Genomic DNA, 23,493 nt, shown 5'->3' on the forward strand with positions numbered 1-23,493 from the left:
CATTTGACCCAGAACCTTCAAATTTCATATAATGATAGGATTTACAGAGTACAAACTTCACTCTATTAAAGGTCAAGGTCACAGGGGCCTGAACATGGAAATTTAATAGAGTGACCCATTTTATATTCCTGAGAAAGTTATAACTCTACTGCTCTTCATTTCCATTCTTTGTTGTCTTTCACTGTGTATTCCTTCAATGAAGACAAAGTTATGGCGTTAAATGTTTAGCACTGAAGAAAATATAGTACCAAATGGGAGATAATTTTATTGGAACACAGGGCAGAATTATGGTTATATAGTTTTTAAATTTTCTCTTATTGATATGTGCAAGTTTATCAAGTTACATTAAATTCCCCCAAATAAATTTAATATAATTGTCTTTAAAATTAAGAATTTTAACAATTAAGTTCCATTAACAAGAGGGTCATGATGACCCTGGATCGCCCGCCTGAGTAATATGAGCTACATGTTTCAAATGTCAAACTGATGATAAAATATTAAGAAAGTCAGTAGGTCACATTCATGGTCAATGAAATTCAGTTTTATGATATGTGTGCAAAACTGTGTACGTCATCAAAATTTCAAGGCTGTATCTTAAAAAACAAGAAAGTAGGTCAGTAGGTGAAGGTCACAGTCAAGTGACATCATATTACTTGGGGTCATCAGGTAATTATAATTAAACAGTCTTGGAAATAGGATCAGATGATTTTTTAAGTATTTTTCCTATATAACTCACATAATAACTAAGTGACCCCAGGGCGGGGGGGGGGGGGGGGGGGGGGGGGGGGGATTTTAAAGAGCTTTTTCCTATTTAAGGCTGTATCAAACTTGGGACCCCCAGGGTAGGTCCTCTTTTCACCCAAGGGGTACAATTTGAACAATTTTGGTTGAGGACCATAAGACAATGCTACAAACCAAATATCAAAGGTCTAAGTGTTGTGGTTTCAGACCCCCGGGGCGGGACCATATTTGACCCTAGGGGGATAATTTGAACAATTTTGGTAGAGGACCACTAGATGATGCTACACACCAGATATCAAAGCCCTAGGCCCTGTGGTTTTGGACAAGAAGACTTTTAAAATTTTTCCTTTCAGTTGCTGTGGCAACCAGAATTCTGCATGGAATTCAATTCTTTGAACAATTTTGAAAGGGGACCACCTAAGGATCATTCCTGTGAAGTTTGGTGTAATTCTGCCCAGTGGTTTTCAAGAAGATTTTTTTAGAAATTGTTGACGGACGACGCACAACTGACGACGGACATCAAGCGGTCACAATAGCTCACCTTGTCACTTCGTCTTGTATTTGTTAATAATAGCTACTTTATGTCAATTTGTTGTTGAGCCAAAATAGCTTTATGTTTTCAGCTACTGCAGGCAAACAACAGTTCAAATGGGGAATAATCAAAGTAAGGGGCAAGTTATTAATCTTCTTGATTAAAAAAGTATATATTAACCAAGGCAGTCATTGCATAGATTTCAGAAATATTCAAAGAAATGCTGTATATTGCACATTTTCCAAATGCAAAAATAGAAATATGCCTAAACATAAGTCATGGTTATAGAACCTGGTATGTGACCATGTCACTATAACACTGGAATCCTGTTTTGAAGTTCCAGTTTTCAGACATATTTAACCCTTACCATGCTAAATTTCTAAAAAGGACTGGTCTATCATTCAATTTGGGCAATACCATTTGTTATTCGAGGGGTGTCCACTGTAAATTTAAAGACTGAATACCGAACAGTGCTGATCTTGATCTGCACTGGTTGCAAAGGCAAAATTGCTTGATGCCAGCAGGCTAAAGGTTAAGGAAAAGTCCATGTGAAAAGGGGAAATAATTTTGTTATATCATAGTAAAAACTTTCATGGCCTTTATCAAGATGGGATACTCATCATACAGCTATGTAACATCAATTGAACATCAATAATTTTCATATTATATAGTGGTAATAAGACACCAAAGTGTAATGTAACCATACAATCAAAGCAGGTTAAGTTTAAAACAATTTTAATTCACAACCAACGTTTCGGCTTTTACAGTGCCTTCATCAGGGTGTACATAAGAATAGATGAAACATAACTTTGTAAAGTGTTTCGTAAATTAACAACAGCCTTGAAGACAGAAGTTCAAAAAACAACAGTTATAAATTATCTGTGGTTATTAAATCATTTTTGTTCTCGTCAGGTTATTACACTACTAGTATATGAATAACATTATACCTTTTATTAGTTATACTAATTCAATAAAAATAAAATATAAAATACAACAATGTTGATTTGAACAATTATTTTTATTAAAAAAATATTTATTGGGCAACAATTTTGATACATGTATATATATTATATTAACATTGTAAGTTTAAGAGTAATATTTCAGTTATACAATGAAAACATGGCATCAGTACAGTTTTAAACATTTAGAGGTGCATGTAGTGGCCTGAGCATTTATTCAATCAACTAAAAACAGAAATAAAATTATGTTCTTAGCACCATACTCATACACATACAAAATATTAATGACTACAGAACATCTTTTTTTCATGAAAAATTGAAATAAATGTTGTAATCTCACAGTGAAAAATATATTTGATAGAAAAATATGAAATCCTTATTTTTCACTGGTACAGAACAATAAAAAGGGTAAAATTTGGTTAAAGCATTAAAAAAATAAGTTTAATAATTCAAACTTAAGATCTAAGTACCTGGCACTTGTGAACACTAGATTTTACATTTTCACTTGTAGCTACCATTCATTAGAAACAGATTTCGATTTTACACTTAAATACACAACTCTCATGCATTAATCCTGCCTCAGACAGTTGTCAGGCTGTATTTGAGCAATTCTAAGTATTAAAATATTCCAATTTTAGATTCATAATTACAAAAGGAAATAGTTACTTTTGTACAATAATAATATTTCAGTTTTTGCATTAGGCCTAATTAAAAAAATTGGTTGTTTCTTGTATCTCGACCTACCCTAAATTTTTGACCCGACCCTAAATGTTTTTATGGCCTTGTAGTATTTTTTTTTCAACTTTGAACAAAAAGTTACAAAATTGCACTTTTTATGCTTTAAACATGGTCAGTGATGTTAGAAATCAACTTACTGATGCTCTAAAGGCATAACCCCCTTATTTGTATTCTTTTTTTGACACAAATAATTTCCGAAAAGTCCCACTTTATAAAAAAAAAATTTACCAACCTACCTACCCTAATTTTTTTAGCATGTTACCAGAAACAAACAATTTTTTTTTATGCCTTAAAAGAAGTTATATGATTATTACAATGTAACAACAAAACAAGAATGTAAAACTGATGCCGTAAAACTGACCACTGCAAATGTATCACTAAACTTATAAAATAAAATTGACTGACAGAATTATATACAATGCCTAAAATGGATCCCTTATGCTCAAGACTTGTAGCATCCAGTTAGAATGTTTCTGTCATAATACTAACATAATTTGTTTACAATGTCACTATTTGTTCCATAAATATTATGATATTCATTTTAATATATGAATCACAAAAGTAAAGGCACCAAATTATGATAATACCCCTTCGAAATAACATGCCGCTGTTTTGACAACCCCCACATTATAAAATTAATATAGAAAATAAATATGTACTTAAGAAATGAATTTCTTTGAAATTCAGGCGAAATGCATGTAAGTATATGATTGGCAAATTAACCATGAATTACAACATTTAATGCAATGCATGGATTTGAAGATCATATTCTGTCATTCATTTCACTGAATTCAAAAAGAAATTTGTTCCTTAAGTACATATATGCAACAATGAAAAAAAATGTTAACTGCTTGTATCTTATAAATGAACTATTCTTTTGTGGAAAATACTAGCAGCTACTTTTTCTTAAAGATACAGTTTAATGCTGGAGCTGACTTTATGTTGTAAAAAAATGTTCATTCAACATGAAAATCACTGCAAAAATTATTAAAGGGAAATAATTCAGACAGAAATTTTATAATAATTAAAAAAAAAATTCAAAAACTGTCAAATTTTGATATAATACAAATGAAATTTGAATAAAGTACAAGTACATGTTACATACTATTACACTTGAAGCAAAAACAAAACAGAAAGAAGAATGCATAAAATAAAAGCAAAAATAAGCCAATAAAACAATATGAGTATTGCGAGCATTTTGATTACCTCCCTCACAAATTTGTTTCTCATTCCAAAACATATACCAGGGTGACCATAAATCACCATCTGTAATTAAAGTTAAGATACTGCTGACTTCGTTTTGTTTTATACAACATTTACCCATTATATTTTAATTCAAACTTGCAATCAAGCAATTAGGCTGACTGGCAAATGAACCTTCGTAAGACACTGGAACTAAATTTTTTCAACCAATAGGGGACAAATAAAGTCTGCATGCTTAGAATATAATGGTGTATACACTTAAAAAAATATGAACTGATGACAATGCTAAAAACTCTACCTAGGAACATCCTTAAAGAAATACTGAACAAGAAAAACAGACAGTATTTGCACTTTTCTCTTGTGGAAAACGTTGAAATTAAATATGTATAAAAACTATTCAGAATACAGGAAATTATACACCATTTAGGAGGTCCCCAGAAATATAGGAACTCTATCAAAAAGAGAGGAATTAAGGATTTGGTTAAGATCACGACCATCTAAAATATACAACAGCAATCCTAAAATGATGAAATATGTAGTTCTATGAACAAACAAATCAAACACTATCAACCAATGAGTGCAGTTTTAGGTTTTTGGTCATCTAATGAAGCTTTTATGTGGTCAGAAAATTGTTAAAATTCAAAAACCTCATATGTTAATTCCACAGACTATTCGATATATATCCCTGTTTTAAACTTCATAAAATATTCTCAAACCTATATCTAAAACAACATAAATATGTTTCATGTGATTTTCAAGTCTTTTTAAACAAGCCTATGTTAAAACAAGTGTATGTTAAAATAAGTGTATGTTAAACAAACACTAGTAAACAAAAAACTCTTAAAACAACAACTTCTAGTCATCACTCTAAAAAATCCATGTCTTTAAACCTATACATATCTTGTATCAAAGATTTTGGAATGTTTTAACTCCTGTCAAAGAGTGGTTTTTAATACATATAAACAATGTTTGGCACCATCTAATCAACTGGGATTGCCTCCCCTCAGTTTATCACTTTCCTGCAATGAAAATAATCATGTTTAGTATTTCACAAAGCATCATGTAAAACAAAAATGTACATCATTATAGGGTGGGGTTTGTAACAAACAATTTTGTTGTTTTTTAGGTTTTTTGTTGGGTTTAGTGCCAGTTTTTTTTCGGTGATATACAGTATCTACAATATTTTCCCTATTGTTTGGACACCCCAGTACTGGGACATCCCCAAAATTAACAAAACATTATTTTTTGCATACCAAGCTTTTGGGACAGAAAATCTCTTTGATATTCTTCTGTTCCTCTAGTTTGAGACAATATAGTAAACTGGTAATTAATCTAATTTTTCCTGAATCCATTACTGAATTAGCAACTTCTCCAAAAGAAACTGATAAATTCCCCACATATATCAGAGGTGGAGAAATATTGTCATCTGGAGGGAGAACACACACTTTGCCTGGGATTCAATGATATAATCATTGCATGTGTCATGCTTTAAAACCACTTGTTGGAAAGATTGTTGTGTATTAAAGTTTTTAAAGTCTTTGCCCCATTTGCCTAGAAAGTCATAAGTTACTTTGCAATGAACTAAAAAAGACATGATAAGGAAGACTTTATTTGGAAATGCAATCAGTACCAACAATTAATGTTCTACAAACCTTTTTCCTTTGTTCTGTCCCTGTGGTGTACATACTTTTGTTACTTATCAGACATGATGTCCAACCACAAGATCTTAGAAACAAATCATCAGATCTTGCAATGAATGGTTTAACATATTTCAACAAGAAACTGTTCAGGTAGAACATACTACAAAAGTCTCTGACAGAACTCACTGATTTCTGTGCTGATTTTTTTTTTAAATATGAAAGTGCTAATAAAAGGTCAGATATGATTTAAGTTGACACTGGCATGAAATGATTGAGGAATGCTACTCTTACTCTGCCCCTATGAAACTACCATTTTTGTATACTCACTCATTAGCTTCCTCCAGTTCCCTTTCCTTCTGTCGAAGTTTAGCAGATCTGTTAAGGACCCCTCCTTGTGCTGCATCAATCAGATATAACAAAACAGCAGCGATAAGGGCAACTGAAAAACAAAGTAGCTATCGGGTATAACAAAACAGCAGCGATAAGGGCAACTGAAAAATAAAGTAGCCAACAGCAGCGATAAGGGCAATTGAAAAATAAAGTAGCCATTGGGTATAACAAAACAGCAGCGATAAGGGCAACTGAAAAATAAAGTAGCCATTGGGTATAACAAAACAGCAGCGATAAGGGCAATTGAAAAATAAAGTAGCCATTGGGTATAACAAAACAGCAGCAATAAGGGCAATTGAAAAACAAAGTAGCCATTGGGTATAACAATACAGCAGCGATAAGGGCAACTGAAAAACAAAGTAGCCATTGGGTATAACAATACAGCAGCGATAAGGGCAACTGAAAAAGAAAGTAGCCATTGGGTATAACAAAACAGCACAAGTAGCCACTGGGTAAAACAAAACAGCAGCGATATGGGCAACTGAAAAATAAAGAAGCCATTGGGTATAACAAAACAGCAGCGATAAGGGCAACTGAAAAATAAAGAAGCCATTGGGTATAACAATACAGCAGCGATAAGGGCAACTGAAAAATAAAGTAGCCATTGGGTATAACAGTACAGCAGCGATAAGGGCAATTGAAAAACAAAGTAGCCATTGGGTATAACAGTACAGCAGCGATAAGGGCAACTGAAAAATAAAGTAGCCACTGGGTATAACAAAACAGCAGCGATATGGGCAACTGAAAAATAAAGAAGCCATTGGGTATAACAAAACAGCAGCGATAAGGGCAACTGAAAAATAAAGTAGCCATTGGGTATAACAAAACAGCAGCGATAAGGGCAACTGAAAAACAAAGTAGCCATTGGGTATAACAATACAGCAGCGATAAGGGCAACTGAAAAACAAAGTAGCCATTGGGTATAACAAAACAGCAGCGATAAGGGCAACTGAAAAACAAAGTAGCCATTGGGTATAACAAAACAGCAGCGATAAGGGCAACTGAAAAATAAAGTAGCCATTGGGTATAATAAAACAGCAGCGATAAGGGCAACTGAAAAACAAAGTAGCCATTGGGTATAACAAAACAGCAGCGATAAAGGCAACTGAAAAACAAAGTAGCCATTGGGTATAACAAAACAGCAGCGATAAGGGCAACTGAAAAATAAAGTAGCCATTGGGTATAACAAAACAGCAGCAGAGATAAGGGCAACTGAAAAACAAAGTAGCCATTGGGTATAACAAAACAGCAGCGATAAGGGCAACTGAAAAACAAAGTAGCCATTGGGTATAACAATACAGCAGCGATAAGGGCAATTGAAAAACAAAGTAGCCAATGGGTATAACAATACAGCAGCGATAAGGGCAACTGAAAAACAAAGTAGCCACTGGGTATAACAATACAGCAGCGATAAGGGCAACTGAAAAACAAAGTAGCCACTGGGTATAACAATACAGCAGCGATAAGGGCAACTGAAAAACAAAGTAGCCACTGGGTATAACAATACAGCAGCGATAAGGGCAACTGAAAAATAAAGTAGCCATTGGGTATAACAATACAGCAGCGATAAGGGCAACTGAAAAATAAAGTAGCCACTGGGTATAACAATACAGCAGCAATACGGGCAACTGAAAAATAAAGTAGCCATTGGGTATAACAATACAGCAGCGATAAGGGCAACTGAAAAATAAAGTAGCAGTCAGGTATAACGACACAGCAGCAATAAGGGAAACTGAAAAATAAAGCAGAAATCAGATAAAACAACACTGCAGCAATACAGGCAAGTGAAAATTTAGTAGTCACCAGGTATTTATAGCATAACAGCAGCCATAAGGGCAGCTGAAATATACAGCATCATTTTGGTGCAAAAATACAGCAGCGATAAGCGCATCTGAAAACCAAGAACAGTCAATGCTCGATTGTTCAAATTGTTGTCCCAGAAGCAGGAATATTACACTAAATGTTAAAATATCTACTGAGTTTCAATCCAGTATCTGCATTAGTTTTGGAGATAGTAACTTGCATGCAAAACTTTAACCAGAAGTTTTTGAGTTCAAAAGGGGACATCATTTTGCAAAATGCATGTCAGAGTTATGGGACTTGATGCTATGATCTAGTTTTATAAACCCAAAGAAACCTGTGCAGTTTCAATTCAATATTTGCACTAGTTTTAGAGAAAGTAACTTGTATAACTTTAATCAGTATTTTCTAAGTTCAAAAGGGGGCATAATTTGGCCAAAATTATTGTCAGAATTATGGAACTAGATGCAATCACCTAGTTTTAAAACCCAAAAGACACATGTGAAGTTTCAATTCAATATCTGCATTAGTTTTGGAGACTGTAATTTGATTGCAAAACTTTACGATTTTCTAAGTCCAAAAGGAGGCGTAATTTGGCCTAAAAACATGTCAGAGTTATGGAACTTGATCCTGTAAGGTTGGTTATTGACCTAGAAAAAGAAAAAAAAGTTTCAAAGCTATATGCCTTCAAATGATAGCTGTATGTACTTGCAAGCAAAACTTAAGCCAGGTTTTTCTTAGTCCAAAAGGGAGCAAAATTGTTATAGTTATGGGACTTGACCCAGTGAGGTTAATAATTTACCTAGAAAAAGAAAAGTTAAGATTCACAGCTATATGCCTTTAAATGATAGATATACATATTTGTATGCAAAACTTTAACCAAGGTGTGATGCTGACGCTGACGCCAGGGTGAGTAGAACAGCTCGGACTATTCTTTGAATAGTCAAGCTAATACAGCATCAATCAGGTATAACAATATTGCAGGGATAGAAGCACAATAAAGTATCAATTAGGTATTTCATTAAACATGGGCTAGCACCAAACTCCCACTAACTAAAGGATAACCTCACAAATTTCAACCATAAAGAAGTTTACACTGACAGCAGTGAGAAGAGAAAGTGAACTGATGTCAGTGACCTTGACATATAAGTCACATAGGCCTACGTTTTATCTACATGCAGTATTTTTATGTTTGTGTAATACAGTGACAGAGGTCGTAACACTGTTGTGAGAAGTAATGCCCTTTCTAATTTGATACAGTACAATTACCCTGAAATCGTTAAAAAAATTGTTGCCATGAAATTGTATTAAATACGTTTTAAACAGAAAGTATTTTTGCATTTCTTTGTCTTTTTATGACCAGGTTCCAAGACAGTTGAATCATTTCAAACAAATCCAAACACATTTACTTTTTATTGGAAATGAAGTCAGATCTCAGAATGATGTAAAACTGTGAAACCTAACAAGATTTACAGTCTTGCAGCTGTTCTTATTTTCTTTTAGATCACTCTGCACATGTCTACTAATTACAATAAAACCCTGGATACTAAAATTAATCCGATACATGTCCAAAAATACAGCAGATGGAAACTAAAATTGAGCCATGCCATGAGAAAACCAACATAGTGACTTTGCGACCAGCATGGATCCAGACCAGCCTGCACATCCGCGCAGTCTGGTCAGGATCCATGCTGTTCGCTTTCATAGCCTATAGCAATTACAGAAACCGTTAGCGAACAGTATGGATCCTGACCAGACTGCGCGGATGCGCAGGCTGGTCTGGATCCATGCTGGTCGCAAAGCCACTATGTTGGTTTTCCCATGGCACGGCTCAAATTCTTACTCTTTTTACTGATCAATGTTAACACAGATTATTTAAAGATGGACATACCAGTATATTAATTTTTACCACTATACCTGATAATACTTCGGCTTAAAACCAAATGGTAAGATCAAGTGTATACTCACTACACAGCCAGGCAAGAAAGAAGACTTCAAGGATAAGGTAACCTTTGGAATCTACTATACTGCCAGCAGCAATTGATATAGTTGCCAAACCAAGGTTCTGGATAGCCTGCATTCTATAAACACACAAAACATGTTCCTCTATCATACACTTGGTTAAACCTTGTGTATCTTTCATTGCTTTCAGAAAAAAGTTTTTACAGCTTATGCTGACTATGCACAAAGACTCTTTGCTGTCCTTCTAAGCTATATAAATGGACTCAAATAATAAGTCTTCTTGTCAATAATAAGAAAGCTAATATGCCGGCTGCATTTTAAAATCTGCTAAACACCAATTTCTCTGTGTAACATCTTGCAAACTTAACAGTTTAACTCTTCATTTAATAGCTAGAACAGTAATTTATCCTAAAAGTCATTCAATGTTTATAATTATGTTTGTCTTGTCTGGATATGTATCATACATGTATATTTTGATATTCATGTTCGGTATACTTCTATGACTTGAATGAAGCAAGAAAAAATGCTTAACATCCACCAATTCCTTTTTCTTTTCCTTTAAATGCACCAGTCTACAATATATCTTCAGTATATGATAGTGAAAATATAAAAAATTCTTTGGGATACTACAAGGGCTGATCAAAAAGTAATGTCACTGTGTGTATTTGCATATTCATTCATCACTATATCATTACAGAAATTGTATCAAGATATATGCTAATTCAACTATGATTACATAGGTAAAAGTTATTTTCCGGAGCTGTTTTGTTTTAAATACATAGTTTTATTTCATTGAAGAGAAATATGGTGTTTCATAAACAAAAAAACAATCCAATAAAGATAATCACGAACTGACATCAAAATAACATCTTAACCATTTAAATAATGTGATGTTAAATCTTTAAGAAGTCAACTGTAAAAATTAAACTGCTGTCCTAGCAGGTTAAGTTCACTGTGTATTGCTGAGGCTTGTTATTGCTTAGTGACAAAAATATCAATTTGTGACGTCAATAACATCACTGATGTGGAATCATCTTTACTGTGCTTTCGTTTCATGTTTATACCTCGGCAGTGATCTACAAGTTTTTGAGATATTTCCAAACAAATATTGCAAATAGATCAATGTACTTGGGAAGGACTTTTGTTGTTTTCTTTTCAATGTAAAAAATTTTATGACCCCAGTGACAGTGCTTTTGGATCAACACTCGGATTAACATTTCTGTGAATAACTTGTGTGGATTTAGGTCATATAGGAAAGCAGTGTGTCAAGTCATTACAGGCATTGCATCTGAAAACTATGTAATGATGACAAAGCTTGCACCAAATTTGTAAAATTATCTGACTTATTTATCAATGTAAATAGTTAACTAATTGTGACTGGAAGACAGCCCAAAGCTTATTTCAACAAGGCAGTCTGAACGACAGCTAAATCCCCTGCCACTGCTATGGATAGTGAAAGAGTAAACCTTTGATTTTAGCTGTGACCTTGACCTTGAACTGACATGGCTGACTCATGAATTCTACACAACGTCTTGATGAGGTGATCATTTGACCCAAGTTTCATGAAAATCCTTCAAGGGGTTTAGGAGATACAGAGCTGAAACCTTTGACCTTCAGTTGTGACCCTGACCTTGAGTTGACATGGCTGACTCATGAGTTCTTGATGAGGTGATCATTTGACCCAAGTTTGATGAAAATCCTTCAAGGGGTTTAGGAGATACAGAGTGGACACCAAATGGAAGGTTCAAACCTTCTACCCTTAGTTGTGACCTTGACCTTGAGCTGGCATGGTTGACTCATAATTTCTGCATACCGTTCTGATGAGGTAATCATTTGACCCAAGTTTGATGAAAATCCTTCAAGGGGTTTATGAGATATAGAGTGGACACAAAATGGAAGGCTCAAACCTTTGACCCTAAGTTGTGACCTTGACCTTGAGCGGGCACGACTGACTCATGAGTTCTGCACATCGTCTTGATGAGGTGATCATTTGACCCAAGTTTTATAAAATTCCTTCAAGGGGTTTAGGACATATAGAGCGGACACAAAATGGCAGGCTCAAACCTTTGACCTTGAGTTGTGACCTTGACCTTGAACCGACAAGGCTGACTCATGGGTTCTGCACATCGTCTTGATGAGGTGATCATTTGACCCAAGTTTGATGAAAATCCTTCAAGGGGTTTAGAAGATATGGAGCGGACACGAAAGTGTTACGGACGGAAGGACAGACGGAAGGACGGACGGACGCAGACCATTCCTATAATCCCTCCGCCATGGCGGGGGATTAAAAATCTTTAAGCTTTTTGAAGAAATAAACAGCAGTATTAGTACCATATGAGGGAGTACAGCCACACCCTGGCAGTCTGAACCCACAAACTCTGTCTTAAATGGAAAACATTTTTGTTTCAGAATTCCTTTATCCAGTATGCACCAGATGGCTGCTTCAAGTTTACTTACATGCCATATGCTGTCCCAAGTTGATGTTGGTGCACTATCATTGATGCCATTGGCCACAGTGCACTGGCAAGTACTGAGTAAGCCAATCCCATTATACTCTGAAATTGTAACAATCATTCCAAATATGCATTAAAGTGAGATACACAATTAAACATTCCTCAGACAAACTTTTAGATAAAATCAATTTGGAATATATGAGGAATGTAATGATTTTTTTTCTTTAAGGAAGAGTGTACTATGCCACCCCAATATAAAAGCACTCATTATATACTGTCAGGGATAAATTGCTCATTAACAACATAAATGTACTGGTTCTGAAGTTTACATTGACAATAAAGATTAATGCAAATCTGTAGAACACATAGTTTGAATATTTTAGAATTCAACAAATATCAACTTAACTTTTTTAATGTCTTGGGTATCACAACTTATTGCAAACAATTAATATAAACCTGAAGTGGGTATAAATACACTTTGGCTTTCTTACCATGGCAACAAAAGGTGTAATGAATGTAAAGGCAAGCAGTGCATGGCAACCAATAGTTGTAGAGGTCCCAAGAATTACCCAGAATACATTCCTGCCACTCTTGTCTATGAGGAAACCAAACAGAGGGGAGGCAACTGCTGATATGATGTACACCAAACTGAAATATATATAAATATTTAAGAATATGGTTACATGTATAAAACAATATTTGGAGACTATTAGCAAAATGAAGCCCTTTCATTGGTCAATTTCAAAATTACACTTAGAATCAACCAATCAGGTACTAGACTTGAGACTGGTCTCAAAACCTTTTTTAATACATGTTATACTGATAACAGTAAAGATAAAACTTGTCCCAGAAGAACATGCAAGGTCTGTACAATAGACAGTATGCCTGAATATTTGAGACCTTTTTCAATGACCTTAGATAAAATACATACTGACATATTAAGGCTGAGATACAACATCCACTAAAATTTTGACTGCTTTGTCAGAATTCAGCAAAGAGAGCCAGTTGTTTAACTTTATCACAAAAGAAATATTTCCTCATTTCTTCATTGTAAAAATCAGACCAAAAATTAGTTTTACCTGATATGTCGTGTGGTCTGGCATGTTATTGGGGGGATACATTTTGTAATATTGCAGATTTAGTTTCAAAATTTATTACTGTAGCTGTACATTATTCATAGATTCATTTTTCTTCATACTTAATCATTTTTCATTCTGTTTTATTCAAATTTTCCTGACTGTGCTTTTAAAGACACAGAATTATTTCCAAGTAGTTTTCAATGAGCTTAATAATTATATTAAAAGATGTCATTTCACTTTATTGTAAATTTTTTTTATCACTTTTTGTATATCTTACATTCAACTTTTTTTTTTAATTAATCTTGTTTCCCCTGGCAAAAAAGTATATATATATATATATATTCGTGTTGCAACAGACTTACCTGTTTACACTATTAGCTAAAGAAGGGTCCATTTCAAACTTCATTTCAAAGAAAACACTGAAAGAAAAACAATGTATGTCACTAAACAAATATATATTAATAAATTTAAATGTTAAGAATAAAATAGAATGGATTTATAGAGTGGAGAAATTTATCAGATGGAACGTCAAATACATGTAAAAAGTGTATTATTTTTTGAAATCAAGACAATTCCCTTAATTTCACATAGCTAAAATCATCTCACCTGGTTGCCATTTTGAGGGTCAATACAAGAATTTCTCACAACACAGCATGATTCAGTTTACCGATAAAACATCTTCTTTGCACTGCTATTACATATGTAACCTTTAAATGTGTGAAGGATTCTGGTAAGTGTTTTTACACCTTCACTACTTTTTGCTGGGTTTGTAATCTATCTCTATTAGATATCTATAATTCTGACTCCTAAAATTGCTGCCAGTTGTTTCAAGGAAGATAATTATTACAAAAATCAGGTACTATCTTTAAGGCAAAAGTCAACAACAGTGTTCTTTGGTTCAACATAAAACAGTGTGATGTTAGCTCACAAAAGATAACTTAGTAATGTACCTTAACCCTTAGTCTGCTGGCGGCAAGTGATTCTGCCTTTGCAACAAGTGCAGACCAAGATCAGCCTGCACATCCGTGCAGGCTGATCATGGTCTGCACTGTTCGCCATTCAGTCGGTATCTTTCTGGTAAGAACCCCTTCTAATAGTTAATGGTACTGTCCAAATTGAAAGATGGACAAGTTCATTATAGAAATGTCCTACTTACAGACCAAGTCCTATAAAAGGGAACACAGCCACATAGTAAGCCACACAGATAACACATAGCAACCAAAACTTGAAACCAAAATCTTTCACATCCCTGATTCTTATAACTTCCTCTGCAAAATAAAGAAAAGCTTGGGTGACTTGGAAAAGGGTTAATTTCATATTCCAGAAAGGATGTTCAGAGTCTTTACAAAAAAATAAAACAGTCATTGATTAGAAAAAAAAATTTGCAGGACTTTTTTCTCTATAACCAAGCATGTTTTTCACCTAATCCAAATTAAAAAATTCTAAAAATTTTTTTTTCCGTTTTGCTGATAGTGTCCAAATCTTGTATGTGTTTTAGGTATTACTAAATAAATTCAGCTAAGAATTTTTTATATTCTGAAATGTGATCCAAAGGTACTGAAAATCAGTAATTGGTGTTATGAATGCCACCATCGGAATAAAAAATATCAGTTATGTTAGTTAGCAAAAGCTACCTCTGACTGAAACTGCATAGAGAAATCTTACATTTCATGCCAAACTCTTACCTAAATCTTGGTTCAATCATATTTTGTTGCTATATAGATGCTGGATAGTGAAACTGAGCACATTCTAAGGAAGCTGGAGCTGTCACTGGAGTGTTTAATGACTCCAATTTTGAAGAAGATATTGGACAATAGTTTAAGTCTGAGTCAAATGTATTTTGTATTAATAGATGGATGCCGAACAGATGCCAGACAGTGAGTGATCACAACAGCTCACACAAGCATTTTGTGTTCCTTAGCGATTCTCTGTGTAAATAAGCTGAAATAACCTTTAATAAAACATGTAAGGAGAACACAACCTAAATGCATAAAGGCTTTGAAAGCGAACAGCATGGATCCTGACCAGACTGCACGGATGCGCAAGCTGGTCTGGATCCATGCTGGTCACAAATGCACTATGTTGATTTTCTCATGTTGCGGCTCAAATATAGCTCTGTTTTATTTCCAACAGTGTAAGAAATACCTGTGATCAGGAAAAATGATCTGGAAAAATCTTATGGTAATTTCTAGGAAAAGAAGTGCATGTTGTCTTTACGCTTACTATGATCCGAGATCAAACAGAGGAAGCTGAGCGGACCTTGTTATGAAGATAAAACTTTTACAACCTTGATCTTTAAAAAAAAAAAAAAAAAAGAAGACTTTTTTTGGCATATCAGTTTAGATACCTTTAAATCAGACGTGATGTGTACATGGACATACTTCTGTCATGCAAAAACTTTTTATGAAATACTTGATACTGAAATGTTTGTTTCAAAATTTCAACAGCTGCAATAACTAACGCAGCTGTAACTTTAAAAGTTTTCTGATATGTATTATCTTTACCTGAAGTAACCGAGGCCCGTTTCAGAATTCTATCCGCCCTCTTGTCAAAATATCCAAGTGCCAGTGCACATATCAAAGACAGGAAACACATAACACCTCCTGCAAAATGTAACACATTTAAATATTTTTTACCAAATTTGGATATAAATTCATTAAGCTACAATAGTGGAGCTACTGCTTGACAAGACTTTTCTCTTTATGATTCTCTAAGATGAGTCAAAACTAAAGCAGAATCTATTTTGAAATTCTTATAACGCTTTCTTAAAGGCACATCTGGTAGTTTCTTTCTTATATACAGATTCTCTTATAACTTTCTTGAAAATTAAAACTACAGCTGTTGAAAAAATAGAAAAAAATAATTGTTTTCCATGAATACATGAAAAATACAACAAAAACAGTAAGAATCCATGGTTACATTTTTGTGTTAAGTAGCAATAAAATATCTGAACAAATATTGACAGAAATTTATGGGCTACAGACAAAGGGTGATTACTAACTTGAAACTATTTTTCAAACATATGACAAGCTGAAATCATCTAATTATGCTATTGTGCTCAAGGCATACATTTTCCCTTATAATGACATAAAAGTCTATTGCTCACTGCAAAATAAATCAAATATACTGATTCTACCTCTACATATCTTAAACCCATTTTCAATACCGCTAACTAACATGCTTTTAAAACTGAGACACTGACAGAGACTAAAGACAAGTCTTAATGAGTGGAGAATTGATAGATACTCACCTACAAACAAAGCTATACCAAGACATTTGAATCCCTGAATTGTGCGTGATATGTACTTGTAGATAGGCTGCATAACATTCATATTAACTGTACTACCCTGAAAATAATTGACACAAACCATTTAATTATAAAAACACAGGCAATCTGTCAAAAGACAACTTGGCCTTTTTCCCATATAAAGCTACTTCAAGTAAAAGGAGGCATTCCACAAATACGGTATCTAAAAAATATATAGAGCAAGTTAAATAAGTTTAAATTTTTCCATATTTAATGACATTTTCCCAATTTAATTTGTGTTGGTGGCATTCCAAAATTGATGGGGGGAAAGGCTTGGATTTCCACCAGAGAACAGCAATTTTCCTTTCTTTGGAGCTGTTACGTTGACTGCACACACAAATCAAAGGCCTGAAGGGCCTGAGTCGGCTAATGATTGATGTACTGACAGTATAGTCTAACAGTTTCAGTTTGTTTTTAGTTTTTTTCTTAAAATTTCATAACACATCTCGATATTTACCCAAAACATTATATCCGGATACAATTACACTTTTCTCCAGTTTCAACAATATATTTTACAAATTGTGATGATACGAAGACATTTAGCAGCAATTGGCAGTATCTGACATTGAAGTTTACGGTTAAATTACCTCTTATTTAAATCTTTTCATAAAAAAATTGTTTTGTTTCGTGAAAGCAGCCAAACATAGACGATCTACTTTCGATTTCAAAAACTACAAGAAAATACAATTTAATGTTTCGCCGATTTGTTTATTTCTCGAAAAATAAGAATTAAAATCATTTTAAATATCTATAGTAACTAAACAAACCAGTAAGAGCTTCTTCTTCCGATAATTTATCTGTTTACTGACTGCAAAATTGAACCCACGCAAAGTTTATAGAAATCATACGATGCGTGTATACGTTCAATGTGGGAGAATTAAGGCTGATCGGCTATGTTACCTAACGCATCCAGACGATTCAGATTTTGTTTTTAAAAAAGCATTGTGTGCATTTCTGTAATTTTATATACGTTTTTATACGCTTAGAAATTATTAGACATACGTATTTGCATTATTTCTATAAGTAATTTACGCTAATACGCATCTTATCTGGAGCCCTGTGGAACTATTATTTGTCTTTCGCTGGATGTTACGCAAGCTTTGTAAGCCTGCGCAATTCATAAAATGCACATTTATGCTTAATGAGTTACATTCGAGTATTGCACAATTACAAGTCATAAATATGACAGATTACATCATACATTGGTCATAGCAAAGGGAATTGACACAACTTAACTCCATTCATGCAGTGAGCTGTTTGAAGTTTGAGAAATCTAATGGAACTACATCCCTTCACTGTGTTATTTGGTCCATCTAGAGAATCGCTTTCAGCGTTTAGCCGACTCAATAAAAATCAAATTTCATACTTTGTGTAATTATTAAGTGTATGAAAGCATAAATCAAGATTTTAATTCTTGTTTTGTTGGTTCAACAGTATTTCAGTTGCACTAAAACTGTCCATTTGCCTTACAATTTTCTTATTTTTTACACAACAGGTTCTCCATAGTAATGTGTTTACTAGCATATTATACACTTACTGAAAGGCTTGTTAGTCACTAGTCAAAACAACTGAGTGAGGTCCAAAGGTCAATAGTTTTGTCTATTGACCAGCAAGCCTTTCAACAAGTGTTTAATTACATGACATTAGAAATAATTTTTCACGTTTATTTTTAAATTTTTGACTTATTATCCTAGTTAACATGTGTTGAACACAGACCAATCATATAACACAAACTATACTAGACAGGTGATTCATAAAAGAAGTCATGTTATAATGTACATGTAACATAATGTAGCTACACAAAAAATGTCACACAATGAATAATGGGTCATATAATTATGCCCATTACTAAATGTCTGCACACTTCTGAGAATACAGACAATAAATACAACCTGAACGAGCAAATAAGAGGTCAGTTTAATTGCTCCGGTAGTATTTCTGTCATTATTCTCAGCAGAGTGTGTAACTTTTGGCGTGAAATAAAGAAATCTGTTAAAAATATAGAAAACTGTTGGCCAACAGCCTGTTATAGTGATATAACATGGTACATACAACTCTAGAGAAGCTGAGCTGAAGACCAAACACCATGTTGAGTTCTCTCCCCTGGAACCATTTCACCGCATATGTATTCTGTGCTACTGCAAGAGACTCACCACCAATTCTAAAACAAAAAAGTAAAACTGTTGTTAAAACAAACTCAGTTTTTTTACTATTTCAATGTGTGCAACCAAGTAATATATGGGCCTCCATTACAGGGTTCATATTTTTTGCAAGTCTTCTTAGCTCGAAACTTAAAAATGGGGTTAAACATATCAATATCTGCCTGACAAAGAGCGGCAGTGAAAGAAGAAGAAAACTGGTATAAAAAGTATATTAATTTTTCCCTCAAAAGCATATACATAGGAGCCTAAAGAATATTGATTTGTGCTGTTTGGGGAGACTTAGAAATAATTTTTACCTGGCAATAAACTTTTAATAAAATTCACAAAACTGAATAATTAAATCATTTCAACCACATATCATTCTATTCTCTACTGTATTCTTTTAATGTGTCTTTTTTAAAACAAAATCTATAGCAGTTTAACCCTTAGCCTGCTGGTGGCAAGTGATTCTGCCTTTGCGACCAGTGCAGACCGAGATCAGCCTGCACATCTGATCATGGTCCGCACTGTTTGCTATCAGTTAGTAAATTTTCAGTGAATACCCCTTTGAATCATAAGTGGCACTGCCCAGACTGAATGATGGACCAGGCCATTTTAGAAATTTAGCAGGCTAAAGGCTAAAAGAATGCTGGCTTGACAAAGATAAAACAAGTTTGGCACTGTACCACTACTCTTCACAGGGCAAATGGTTAATTTGTCAAAGTGCTATCAGCATATATGTGACAACATCTATACATCGAAGAGCTACTTGGCAAATAGCACTTTGATACATATTTTAATCTGATACCAAACAACATAATTCAAGTGCAAAAAGATGTATTTGACAAATGGGGCCATAACATATGACGGTTTGAATACCATATTCTAATTAAATAATGTACACATCTGTTGAATATAAGAGATATAAACCATACTGAAGTAAACAAATAGTAAGCTACAGCTAAATGTCTGTATGGTCTCAAACCTTAAAAACAGTGTTATTTCGAAATCATGAAAAATGTACATAGCACTTTGATGCACAAGAGAGTCGATATGTAATGTTGAAAATCTAAATTCTAATTCTTTAAAATCATATTACCAGATTACATATAAAGCTTATTATTATCTAAATCTCTCAGAAAAATGTAGGAAGGCTCACCCAAAAATGAATCTCCCAACACACATAAGCCAGTATTTGTTAACTAAAGCTCCAGTCGCAAAAACAATCTGCAAATAAACAGGCATATTTTCCAATTACAAAGGTACATGTATACAGCATTCAGCTTTTATTTTATTACTTATATGATATCAACTGAAGTCTAATTGATACCAATAACATCTATCCCTTTATTTCAATAAAAGAAGCTTTTTGCTAACAGACCGATACAAAATGTATTGGATTAAAGAAATAAAATGCAAACAGACTTCACACCAAAAAATAAACCTATTTGGAGATGCAGCGGTGTAGAGGTAACATTACTTCTAAAATGTAAGAATTTGCCATACAAATGATGTAAAATAAATTGTTTTAAACTAAAATGTTAACAAACCTGTCCTGCTGTAACAAACAAGCTGAAAATGACCGCACCAACCCGGACACCAAACACTCTGTCAATCAAAAATCCACCGAAGAAACAGAGAATTACATTCGGCCATGAGTACCAGGAATAAAACCCCATGAATTTACCGACTGATATTTTCAAATCCCTTGTCATGTTGTCCTGAAGAGCAGCTGGATTGTCATAGCAGAAATAACTCCCTGAAAAAGAGATGAAAAGAACATCAATTCTATTTTTTTTTATCCATTCCATCCAAAATACTTCAGTTTTACAAAAGTGGCTGCTTGGTAAAAAGTCACCTAAGCTGATCTTAATCTTTTTTTCAAAACCACTTGTTACTTTAATTTGATGAGACCTGTATGTGATTTAACAAACATCCTTATTTTTAGACTGGCCGGCAACAAATATGTCATATTCTAAAACTTTATACCAGAAAAAGAAAGGATCATACAAAAGCCTTGAAATAGCTCTACTGATGTGGCTCACATATTTCGTAAAAAGGCATAACATATCAAAACCAAATTGTACCCGCAAAAAAATAATAGGAACAAGCAAAATGTACCATTCATAACTTTATCATGACATCACAGTATATTAGGGGTTCTTATTGACCAATCAGAGAGCTGCATTTTCGAGTACCTGCCAGTTTCCACTTGGGTATAACAAAGTATATTTACAATGAACATATAGTGACTTTAGAAATAAATATCACACTATTTAAGAAATCAAATTAAGATTTTTCACTGCACATGCCCCAGATGATGCTACAGACAACAAAACTTGAAGTTTCATTGAGATATTATATCAATTTAGTACCTTTATTTTAGTTAAAAGTTTGAGATTTTACACAGGGAGTCTATGATAAAGTCCGAGTAAAATGTAATCAATACCCAAGTGAAGTAAGTATCATTTCACAATGTTCTGGACATGTTAAAATTATGAATAAAAACAGAATTAATGTCTATGTCTATGTTCTACTGCTTAGCAATCGTTAACGATTATGACTAGCAGGGTTGTCAGGGATAGCTGTTAAAAATTGTAAAAAAAAAACACAGAAATTATGTGCATCACAAAGTCAAAGATAAAGTAAAAGAACGGTATCAAGTCAACTCGTCCCCTAGTCAACTTGTCCCCCAGTCAACTCGTCCCCAATTTGGTTATTTCGTCCCCCAAAATTGGTCATTTCGTCCCCCTCATGATAAAATTTAGTCAACTCGTCCCCATTTTGGTCAACTCGTCCCCCTTTTGGTCAATTCGTCCCCCTTTTGGTAATTTTGTCCCCCTTAATATTTTAGGCTTTTTTTGCTTTTTTATGATATCTTTGTCTTTGAAAACTTGTATTTAAAATCATCGTGAGTTTTGAAGGCGTTATATTGGAAATGGTTAACTTTAAATAATTAGGTTTCAACTTTTCTCTATTTTGATAAAATGATAAAAGAAATATACTGAAAATATAAGACAATTAACTGAAATAAAATATAAAAAAATAAATACAATGCCCCTAGTAATAAAAATATGATATAATAGAAAATCTAATTAACTTTTTTAAAAATCATAGTAAGAAAAGAGAGAGAGAGCGATAAATCCTTATCCTGGTCATAATAAAAGAAAATTATAATTAGAAATACCATAAAGAATAAATAAACAACTAATATCTGTCACATATGTTTTACTAAAATTTAAAAATAACCAACATGCTTTATATTCATTTTTGTCATTAAAATAAAAAAAATATATTTCAAAAGTAGGGAGACAGTGGTTTGTAAAACAAGTAGAATGAGCCTGTACCTGCATATGAAAGGTGTTAAAGATTATTAATCACATTAAAAGGCGTTGATTGGGCTGATTGGAAGCTGTTAATGGTATTTAATTGCATGAGAAGTTGTTGATTGACCGAATGAAATGTGTCAAAATTTTCCCCTAGTAGAATTAAATGTGTTAATAGTTGACTGGAGTGAGGAAATTATTTGTTATAAAAAGTTTAATAAAACGTTTAATCTTATTCAAGAGTTTGAAAATAAGCAGCATCAAATACGGTCATTTAAACAGCAATCATGATGTCCAACATAGCAGACTTACAAAAACAAAGAAAAAAAGGAAAACAAAAAAGAAACAACATAAAATCCTTCTTGTTAAATCGATCATTTTTAAAGCAAAAAATTCTTAAATCAAACGAAAACTTATGTATATTTTTAGCATAAAATATACTTATTTGAAAGAAAGAACGACTTAATTTATCATACTTTGTCTTTTTTTTCAAAAATACGTTTTAAAAAGGGGGCCGAAAAAGGGGGGACGAAATGACCAATTTGAAATCGCCGAGGGGGACGAAATGACCAAATCGGGGACGAGTTGACTGGGGGACGAGTTGACTAGGGGACGAGTTGACTGTAAATCAAAAGAACTAATCTACCCACATAGTGATATACAACTGATAAAATACTATGTATCTTGTTTAGTAAATACTGATGCTGTTGTTAAATATTTCTAATTCAACAGTATGATACGTGTATATAACCAGTGGGATGACTAAATAGATCAAAACAAAATCCTAAAAAATTGCTATTTCATTACTAAGCTAAAAAGATCACACATAAATTTCAAGCTCTGTAACTACTGGAATCAGTATGCAATGTCTTTACTTCTCAAGGTACTAGAAGAACTACTTTATAATTGTATTAATTAGGATCTACAAAGTCACACTATTTAAATGCGAACAAACTGGGATTAAATTTTTTTATGTTGTTGAAGGGTCGAACATTTTTGAGTACGAATTTGCTCTATCTTACCAAAACTTAGGAAACACATGATGATCAAGATCAGGTATCTATGAAGTGATCTTCTTGGGTTACAGGCCAGGGTTGCCCCACAGCCTGTAAGTTCTTCATCTTCTCCGTCATAATCCTTTATTAAGGGAGTTTTCTCTGTGTCTGTTTCCGTCATTTTGTTTTCTTTGCTGATTGACAATCACGTGACAGTCACGCGCAAT

At 33.6% G+C, this 23,493-nt stretch overlaps 1 protein-coding gene across 2 annotated transcripts; it reads right to left on the bottom strand.

The window, feature by feature from the left end:
* Positions 1–1,991: 1,991 nt before the first annotated feature.
* LOC128558607 (major facilitator superfamily domain-containing protein 1-like) lies at positions 1,992–23,493 on the bottom strand. 2 transcript variants are annotated; one of them, XM_053548437.1, is made up of 13 exons: positions 23,294–23,484; positions 20,496–20,704; positions 20,105–20,172; positions 18,857–18,965; positions 16,748–16,844; positions 16,002–16,100; positions 14,654–14,765; positions 13,860–13,916; positions 12,910–13,066; positions 12,423–12,520; positions 9,972–10,084; positions 6,141–6,252; positions 1,992–5,192 (listed from the first exon to the last, which is right to left on the bottom strand). In XM_053548437.1, exons 1-13 carry the CDS (start codon positions 23,445–23,447, stop codon positions 5,177–5,179), a joined length of 1,401 nt encoding a protein of 466 aa, XP_053404412.1. In that variant the 5' UTR covers positions 23,448–23,484; the 3' UTR covers positions 1,992–5,176. The 2 variants fall into 2 exon arrangements, with proteins under 2 accessions (XP_053404412.1, XP_053404411.1); XM_053548436.1 differs by lacking the exons at positions 1,992–5,192; positions 6,141–6,252 and adding an exon at positions 6,259–7,467 and having other exon boundaries at positions 23,294–23,493.

The sequence above is a fragment of the Mercenaria mercenaria genome, chromosome 7, assembly GCF_021730395.1.
Source record: "Mercenaria mercenaria strain notata chromosome 7, MADL_Memer_1, whole genome shotgun sequence".
NCBI lineage: Eukaryota > Metazoa > Mollusca > Bivalvia > Venerida > Veneridae > Mercenaria > Mercenaria mercenaria.